Genomic DNA, 9,850 nt, shown 5'->3' on the forward strand with positions numbered 1-9,850 from the left:
TAAAACTATTTTGGCAAGTGCGCGGATTGATGAATATGAGTTTTGAGTTTGGTAAAAACAAGACAAGTCAACGATAACCTTAAAACAAAAAAGAGGAACACAGGTGTTTGGAACGTACAACTATATATATAGACACACACACACACACACACACACACACACACATAATATAAGTGTGTGTATGTCACTTTGATCTGCCTATTGGGATGCGCTCAGAAGGTTGCCCCAGCCGAACAGGACGGGCTTCAACTTTGGTTGCTTCCTCGAAGGACGCAGGTCCCTCTCTGATCCTCTCCATCGGACTGGAGCTCGGCGGCTCTGGCGCTATCCGCTTCGAGCTCATCTTGCTGGTGAGCCGATGAAGAAACACAGGAGTTGAAGTGAAGCTCTTGACCTGGAAATACTTAATCATGAACGGGATGCTCGATCCGGTGACCCACAAAGCAAACGCCAACCACTTGTCTTCGGTCATTGTGACGCTGTACAGCCCCGTCATGAAGGCTACCACGGTCGCCCCGAGGCAGAGGTAAAGCAGCTTCTTACTATATACGATGGCCCTCCTCAAGGCCGTCTCCTCGGCAAGCATGGCTGAGATCAAGAGGAACAGGACTGTCAGGGAAGTAGATACGGCGAGGACGTCGGCTAGGATGAAGACCTTGAAAGCGGGTTGACCAATGAGGATAGGGCGGCCAGGTTTGTGGTTTTTGTGGCCGCTGAATTTCCCCGGAGGTGGGTGCTGAGGAGAGTCATGGAAGTTGCATAAGGGGGATGGCAGCGGTGGAAGAGCGCCAAGATCTTCAGGCGTCAAACCACCAGGCAATGTGAAGGCGGCGGCAAAAGTGATGGTAGCAAGGAGGGTGGCGACGACACACAGGGCGTTGGCGTGGCCCTTGAGGTCGGCTTCGGGCTTGTCGAGGGAGGTGGGTTGGCGGGCGGGGTGGTTCCAGGTCTGAGGCTTTCGGCCAGCTGGGATGGACTTCAGGTATCGGTAAAGGTAGTCCTGCAGATGAGCAATAACGAGCAGCAGTTGATAGAAGCAGGTAACGGAAATGGACCATTCTATTTTATGGTAAGGCTCGTGTGATTTTTCAAGGTCGTCAACAGCCTAGATTTCCCGCCAAAGAACGCAAACCTATATAGATAGATCGGTTAGAGGAAGCACTAGTTTAATTTCCCCAATATGGATACAATCTTTATAGGATTTTATTGAGTCTGCCATGTAGTTCTGTAAATCAGTTTTAATATCTCTAACATTTAAAAAAAGATTAATATACATAGCCCGTTATATGGGCTCCGATAGATTTATTTACTCAATTTACTAAGAAGTACCAGTAAGCACTAAAACATATGACAACAACAATGAGTTACGGCGAAAAAAATGTTGGCAATATTATAGAGAAAAGAACAAACCAATTTCCAGATCAAATTTTTACAAAAAAATTACTATAAAAATTAGGTACGTTATTAAAAACCGAATTGAACGGTAAGTTTTAATAAGATTTTTTTGCGGCTGACTTTTCTAATGGAGTAGGTATTCATAGTTGGACCAACTCATATAAATCTTGAGTGATCTTTATCATTCCGTTGATTTCTCTGATAACTATTTTTGTCCCTCATCAAATTTATGTTACAAAATCCTTTAATTTTCTCGCTATTTCACCACATAACCCGACGCAGAATCCCATGTGCAAAAGATAATTTAGTCAGATGAGCTAATAATTACCTTCCTCTTGGTGTATTGCCACTTAGACTTACAAATATCCAGAAACGTGCAGCCCTCGTCGTTCTTGGCCCTCAGATCCACCCCGGGGATCTTCAGCAACCTCTTCACCATTCGGTAGTTCAGGTCCCCAGCCGCCACGTGCAGCGGCGTGTTCCCAAGGCGGTCGGCCTCGTTCACCAGCCTCACCAGCTCAGGCAATCTCAACACCGCCTTAGAGTGACTCGACCCGCACTTCAGCGCGAGGTGAACCACGTTCCGGCCCTCGTCGTCGGTGATCTCGACCGTGTCGGGGCAGTGCTCGAGGATCTCTATCAGGACGTGGAGGTGACCCGACGAGGCGGCTTCGAGCAGTGGGGTTCGGGCATGGGTGCGTTCCTTGGTGTAGGCCGAGGAAGGGTCGGTTAGGAGGAGGCGGGTGGCGATGTCTTTCTCTCCGGCTTTCGCTGCGAAGTGCAGGGCTGTTCTTCCGTTGTCGTCGGCCTTGTTGATCATATCCGATCCTTGGAGATTTATGAGAGCTTCCACGCAATCTAGGACACGAGGAAGAACTCGTTAGAAAGCGTAGATAGAAATATAATAAAAGAAATGGGAGATGTAGCTGCTGATGTTATGGTTTCTTTATATGTGGGCTAGTCTGCTCTAAGCATAGCATCTAGATGATAACATCTCCTAAGGAACATGTAATTGATTTAATTGAAGTAAGCCTAGTTTATATCGGTAATTTTGGCACCAAAGTTCGCTTTTTCTTCTTGGGTTTTCATATGAAACGCCCTTCGAATTACGCAATCCACCATTACCACCATTGATAGGTCAGTTTAGAGGAAGGGTGATTGGTTTTCGGTCCGGTCTGGCCCCACTCCGAAACTGGATTAGAAGGATCCATTTTTAGTTTCTAGAGCCGCAGACTAGACCGCCTAAAAGTATAGTCATGTTGCCATACTTTGTTTCTCGTTGAAATTGAAGGTTGACTATGAGATCCATCATATAACTAATTAAGGAAAATGGGGATAGTAAATTACAAAAGTACATGTCTTTTTAGATTTTGTTATGGGTTTCGCTACATAGTATAGTAGGTCAATAAAGCTTGAAGAAAATCAAAAATCCATTTTCAAAAATCCTCAATTACCATTCACGCTTGTTTAAATCCGTTTCTTTTTCTTTTTTCTTTTGGAAGACCGAGCATTTCTTGTTTGTTCATGTACTTTAAAAGAGTATAGTTCCTATATTTCTTACCTAACCTAAGCATTTGCTTGAACTAAAAAGTTGAAAGGCGACACGGGCTAAAAACATACCGCTACTTCTTAAAAATAGAAATGCACACTTCACATTATACTTGATTTCGCGCTGGACGAAACCTCCTGTTCTCAAAAATACATTTGCTAGTCATATGAGTGCCATAGTTATATTTTGCATTTTATCGCACACTTACGCGTTGTGCAAAAGATAACTATATGTCTAGTCTTAAGACTGGTAGACATGTAGAGTTTTCTATGTTTGGTAAATATTTTCAGTCCAATAGTAGATTGTTATTTCCATGCAAGTACTTAAAAATCTATTTCCACAGTGCTTTCTATATATCTCCTTTGACTGGTAAGCGTGGGACTGGCCCCCACGGATGAGCACCAGAAAGGATAGAGAAAAGTCTAGTTCGTCTTTTGATATTTATCAAGATATCTTGCGTAACTAAAATCCCATTTGATACTTTCTCACCTTCAAATTCAATACACGAAAGCAAATCCACAATAATAACAATAATTATGAAACTAAGTAAAGAGATAAAGAGGGACGAACAAGTAGGAATATCATCTAAAAGCAACAGAAATCACAATTGAAATATTATGGATTTTATTTTCTACCACACCATTTATGAGATTTCCCCTTAGCCGGGTCAAGTATATCATAAATTTTATGAATAATAATAAAGATGTTTCAACTAAATTCAGTGGAGAAACTTAGAGAAATCATGGATGCATCCTTCATTATTTGGTTAATGACGTACAAAGAAGAACCAAAAAAAAAAAAAAAAAAACAACTAAAATTCATCTTCGCTAGAGGGCATTTTCCTAAAGAATCTGCATAATTAATAAGTACGTACGTTAATGCTTGCAACTTGCAAAAGTCAGTTTTGGCAACATATGTAGAGTTAAGGCTAAAAGAGGAGATAGGAAATTAATGAAAAATGATCTAAACGGTAAGAAATGAGCTATTTGTCTTTTAATTGACCTACCGAAAGCACGTCTATTAAATTTCTTGTGATTGTCAAATGTCCTAGAGAGATCCTGCACTTGTTAACTAAGTTATTAAGCCTTATCTACTAATTGAGAAAATAAGATGCTATATGCATGTGTGATGCCCCGTGATTTAATTGATTTATAAGTCTTAATAAATTGATCTTTCAGAAAATAAAGGACCATGTAATTACTCATTTTAAGCATGTATTAAAATTGACGTACTCCTACTTCCAGCAAGAACAGCAGCGTGCAAGGGGTTTTGGCCTTCCGGCCCCCTCAAAGCGCGATCCCGAACGCCTTCTTCACGTTGCCTGCCGCTCTCCAAGAACTTCACCATCTCCTTTACCACTTTCTCAATCCCTAACTCAGCCGCCACATACAATGCGCTCTCGCCGGCCTTGTTGACGCTCCCCACCATCTCTTCATCTTCTTTCCACAGTAACATCCCCATCTTCTCATCCCCGTTCCTCAGCGCCTCGTGCAGCGCTGTGTTCCCGGCCCCGTTCGTCTTCCTCAGCAAGCTGGTAATGATCCTGGCTGTGCCCCCATTCTCCATCTCTTTCATCTTCTGTGTGCATGGCGTCTCGGTGGTGGCCTTCCCCTCCCGTAGCTTGGCCTCGGAGAGGATGGTCTCCACGACTTTGAAGTGGCGTGTCCGCTCCGTGACAGGAGTTGTTGGGCTTGGCCACGAGCTGGGGGCACTCGCGGAGGACCTGCTTGATGAAGTCCTCGTGGCCCGACTCCATCGCGAGGTGGACGAGATTGTTGCCCTTGCGGGTCTCTAGTTTGAGGAGGTCTAGCCGGGGTTCTTCTTCTCCATATTTCCGGATCGAGTTTTCGAGGGCAGTGAAGTTGCCTTCTTTGGCGGCTTTGTACATGCTTGAGTCCATGTACTTCGTTGGGGGTTCACCGTCCTCCTCCATCTTTATCTCTTGCTGTTCTTCTTCTCGAATCGCAGGCCTCGTCTTTAGTGTGTGGAGAAAGCAAATGGAGTTATTGAGTTGGGAGGAAGAGATGGAGGAATTCGCGTGCTATGAGACCTATAAGGTTTCGTGCGTAGTTATTGCGGGCCTTTTTCTAGTTAAGTTGGGGAGGACAAGCGTTGCACGTCTCTGATTTGTGAGGACGACTTTTATTGCACCTCCAAATTTTTTGAAGCGAAAACCACAAATTAGGTGCCAACTAAATGAGGCGTGTGCGGGAGTGACGTGAGAAACTTGAAGAATATTGTTTAAAAAGTTGTAAACCTATTACACTTATTTCAATTCGGTTCTAAACCTTTTAATAGTATTGACTGAGTCATAAATATTTTTATATTTTGTCAGTTGAGTCAATCCGACTAATTTTAGCTAGAAATCACTAACGTGAATATCGACTGTCCTACGTGACATAATTGGCATTGATTTAAATAATTTTTAATAGTTTATTTATTTATTATTTTTCCTTTTGTTCCCCTTTCTTCTATTTTCTTTATTCATTTTTTTTATTATAGTTGACGTGGACCACGACCCTCTGATAGATCTGGCGAGGGTAGTAAAGTCCTCTCTGGCAACGAGCGAGGGGCATGGCCCTCGGCAACGACTGGCAAGGGCTTTGTGGCCCTTGCCAATCCACAACCCTTGTGGTGACTAGCTAGGGCTTTGTGGCCGTTGGCGAGATCGCAATGGCCTAGCCCAAATCTAGACGAGGGTGTCTCGGCCCTTAGTCAAGGCCAAGGAGGGCTCAGTGACCCTTGCCGACTAGAGTTGTAAAAAGAACACAAAGAAAAGAAAAGAAAAAGTAAATAGATGAAGAAGCACAAGGAGTCTAGTGGTGATTGGAGTATTCCCAACGTTTCTGTTAGCCATTAGTGCGAGGTATTCTCCCTTCCCCCGCCTGATCGAAGTGGAGCTGCCGTGCCTTGGCCAGAGAGCTGCCTAAGTTGAATTGCCGCCGTTCCTTCCCTGGTCATGACTAGACGGTTGTGGACTAGGAGTCGCGGGCTAAGTTGGGCCGGATCACAAATCCGGCCGGCTCAGCCTCTTTTGCTCCGTAGGCCAACGACCCAGAGTTGGTCTGGGCTATAGGCCTGCGGGGGTTTTTTTTTTTTTTTTTTTTTGTAGGAAGGGTTGGGCCCGTTGATTGGGCCTAACCCAGCCGAGTGAAGGCCCGACCAGCCATGGCCGGGCCTGGCCCATTCGGGTGGGCTGACCGACCCGCCCCCAACCGAGCCACGCCCGGGCGGGTTTGACTGACCCGCCCCGACCGGGTCAGACTAGACCCGACCTAGTTCACCATAACAAAAAATAATAAAAATATTTTTAAAAAAATTTAAAAATATAAAAAATTGAAAAAATGTAGGGTTCGGTTAGAAATTGTTATGTCTTGCCTTCTTAGTATAATTACGCCTTTATTTGCTCACACATTGATTATGTCACATGTTTAATTTACATATTTAATTATGCTTGCGATTGTTTAGTTGCATGTGCTAATTTTATTGCAATTAGGAGCTTGGTTGCTAATTGTCACTTTAATGATTGTGTACCCGCATGATTACCTCACATGTTAGTGGATAGGTATAAAATCAATCCAAACTACCTGACAAAAATATTTTTTTTAAATGAACAAGATTAGGTACCGAAAGGGCAGTAATTGATTAATTAGTATAATCAAGTCCTCATTTGGTTTCTAACCGACCCTAATAGGCTAGTGGCGACACCTTATTGCAAAATTCTTAAGAACACCCCAATGTCGCGCGAGATATGAGCTCGGGAGAGTCCATGCTTAATCATGGGCCTTATATACGTCTTTTATACAATACCCCTAAACTTATTCCCTTCCCCGAGGGGTAGGTCGCGACACTTAGCACAAGACTAAGATCGTTCATATGAATAGTATAGCCTTTCTCCAGAAGCTATCCCAACCTCAAAATATTACTTGACATTTTCAGCACCTAATAAACATTAGTAATGAATTGACGTTGATTATTCTTCAAGCAAATCAAAATTGTACCTTTGCCTTCGACAATAATTTTGGAGTTATCACCGAACAAAACTTTCTCTTTAATTGTCTCATCTAACTTGGCAAAGTTGCTTGCACCGATATCCAAATACCACGTATCATTTTGTCCTTCTTCATCTTCTTTGAATGCCAATAAAAGAACTTGATCGGCATCATTCACCAAGTTCGCCTTTTTGTTTGCTTTGCTACTCTCTTTGTCCCAACAGTCAGAAGCATAATGATCAAGTTTATTGCAATGATAACGTTGGCTTTTAGATTTATCATATTATTAGCTTGTCGAGTTCTTTCCTTTTCCACAAACACTTCTTTGATTGTGGTATCTACCATCACTTCAAATAGCATCTCCTCTACCTTGTCCGCAACTTCTTCCTTGAAAGCGACCTCGGCCTTGACCACGATCACAATCTTGGTTTGTCTCGCGAGTTTGTGCGGGTTCTTTGCTTTGCTCCTTCTCATCTCAGATGGTCAATTGTGTTTGGAGAACTTCTTCCACTGGTTCAACCTTTTTTCTTTCGAACCTTTTAACATGGGCTTATAATGAATCCAAGAGCTCATCAATTGTCATGGCATCTAAGTCTTTGGATTCTTCAATTGCAACAACAATGTGGGCGTACTTCTTGTCTAAGGACTAAAGTATTTTCTTGACAATACGAACATCTGAAATGTTTTCTCCATTTCTTTTCATCTGGTTGATAATCGCCAAAACTCTTGTGAAATAACTAGCAATCGATTTAGATTATTTTTGCCTCTCAAAATTTGAAGGCAAATATTGTCAACTTGCCGTGCTCCTTGATGTGTGTTGTGAAGAATTTCCCATACCTCCCTAGCAATAGTAGCGTTCGACACCTTTTTGAACATGGAATCATCTAGAGCATGATAGATGATTGATAGGGCATATTGATCTTTCAAACGAACCTTCTCCAAGGCATTCCTTTGGTTCTGATTCAAGGCAGCTTCATCCTCTGGCTCATCAAAGCAAATGTTGACAAGTTCCCATACACCATAGGCGCCAAGTAGAGCTTTCATTTTAATGACCTAGTTACCATAATTTTCTTTGGTAAGACGAGGATATTGAAGAGGAAGCTAATTGTTTGTTGAGGCCATGATCACAAACCGTGCACTTTGATACCAATTTGATGAAAGTAATTTGAAGGTGAAGCGTTCACAATTCACACAAGGAAGAGAAGAAAATAGATAGACTTGTAGGTTTATTTCACCTTAACAAAAAAAATTACAAGATTTTCCTATTTATAGACTTGTTACATGACATTTGCTCTTCCCCATAAAAATAGTTAGCTTTCTTGATAAGATTTAGAAACTAACAAACTAATCACTATATCTCACCTTATCTTATCATATCTCTAGAAACAATAACCACACCTATAAATACAAACAGACTTATTAAAGATAACGCAGCAATTATAACTCTTCTTCAATGCAGATACCAAACAGTCTTCGGTATCAATTCTAGGATCTCGGTGTTGTAATATTAGTACCAATGAATTTGGTTTAATTTCTAATAGTCATGTCATTCAATATATTGATTTTATTATCATTCTTGATAGACCTAGGTAGACAAATGCTATTCTATGAAATTTTCAAGTTTTGGTACAAAATAAGATGAGTAAGGATGGTCTAAAAAGTCGTACATTAAAAGACGAGGTAAACTATAATGGAGCGTTTAATATGTGGACCACATTGAGCACCCGTTTCAAGCCTGCAATTATGAGTTTGTCCTCCAATTTTATTCGCCTACCTTACATCTTTTTGATAAAAGAAATGTTCTTGATAAATCAAAGAAGTCTTCAATAGGAAAACGATGGTTTTGGCACAAATCTTACGTAGCTTAATGACACAAGTTGACGGACGCGACCTGGTCACTTTGTGTCGGAAGTCGTAATTGCGTGTATGCTATTCGTCAAACTTGCCAAGTGAAGAGAAAAGAACAAAGACCAAGACTAGAACAAAGACCTTTCAACCAAGTCATTGGCTCTGATGGCTTGTGGAAATTTTGATGGTTTCCAAAACGGCCGTATACAAGACAGAAAATAGACCTTTCAACCAAGTCATTGGCTCCGATGGCTTGTGGAAATTTTGATAAGAATAATAGAATGGAGCTTGTTAAAGTCCGTAACGGACTCAAAGTTTAAATTAAAAGTAGATTGTCTTACCGGTATGCTTAGTGCATTAAGGATTGAACCTGAAGTTATTCAGAAAGTTAAAATCTTACAAGAGTATGATCCGGAGATCATGAAAGTGAAAGATGCAGTGTCTTTAGGGAAAAGACCGGAATTTCAAATCTCTGAAGATGGAGTGGTAAGATGCCAGGAACGACTTTGTGTTCCTAACAACGAACAATTAAAGAAGGAAATTTTGTCGAAGGCACATAAGAGTAATTATAGTATTCATCCGGGTAGTACAAAGATGTACAGGAACTTACGTCAGCAGTTTTGGTGGAATGGTATGAAAGCAGATACAACTAAGCATGTTTATCAATGTTTGACGTGCCAACAGGTAAAAGCAGAACATCGTAAACCCACAGGACTTTTGAGACCATTAGACATACCAGAATGAAAATGGGAGCATATGACAATGGACTTTATACAAGGATTACCAAGGACGTCAAGTGGTCATGACTCTATCTGGGTTATAGTTGACTGTTTGACTAAGTTTGCTCATTTCCTAGCAGTTCTCATGGACTACCCAATGGACAAATATGCGGATATATATGTAAGTCAAGTGGTACGCTTACATGGTGTTCCAGTAACTATTACCTCAGATCGGGATTCGAGATTCACTTTGAACTTTTGGTAGAGTCTTCAAATTGCCTTAGGAATTAAACTTCAGTTTAGTACTACTTTTCACCCTCAGACAGATGGACAAACAGAAAGAGTAA

At 41.6% G+C, this 9,850-nt stretch overlaps 1 protein-coding gene across 1 annotated transcript; it reads right to left on the reverse strand.

The window, feature by feature from the left end:
* On the reverse strand, positions 1 to 4,605 carry LOC104451370 (ankyrin repeat-containing protein At5g02620). Its single transcript, XM_039303186.1, has 3 exons — positions 4,177 to 4,605; positions 1,724 to 2,253; positions 1 to 1,000 (listed from the first exon to the last, which is right to left on the reverse strand). The coding sequence occupies exons 1-3, from the start codon at positions 4,517 to 4,519 to the stop codon at positions 185 to 187; spliced, it is 1,689 nt and encodes a 562-aa protein (XP_039159120.1). The 5' UTR covers positions 4,520 to 4,605; the 3' UTR covers positions 1 to 184.
* Between the last annotated feature and the right edge of the window lie 5,245 nt (positions 4,606 to 9,850).

Source organism: Eucalyptus grandis, chromosome 1, assembly GCF_016545825.1.
Source record: "Eucalyptus grandis isolate ANBG69807.140 chromosome 1, ASM1654582v1, whole genome shotgun sequence".
Classification (NCBI taxonomy): domain Eukaryota; kingdom Viridiplantae; phylum Streptophyta; class Magnoliopsida; order Myrtales; family Myrtaceae; genus Eucalyptus; species Eucalyptus grandis.

What these genes read in the sequence shown, in the direction of transcription:
- LOC104451370 (XM_039303186.1), bottom strand. Translation starts at nt 4,519, where the DNA reads ATGAAAGAGATGGAGAATGGGGGCACAGCCAGGATCATTACCAGCTTG. An exon ending in TGTTCTTGCTGGAAGTAGGA is followed by an intron (nt 2,254 to 4,176) that starts GTACGTCAATTT and finishes CTCGTGTCCTAG; the next exon opens with ATTGCGTGGAAGCTCTCATA. An exon ending in GGCAATACACCAAGAGGAAG is followed by an intron (nt 1,001 to 1,723) that starts GTAATTATTAGC and finishes GCTCATCTGCAG; the next exon opens with GACTACCTTTACCGATACCT.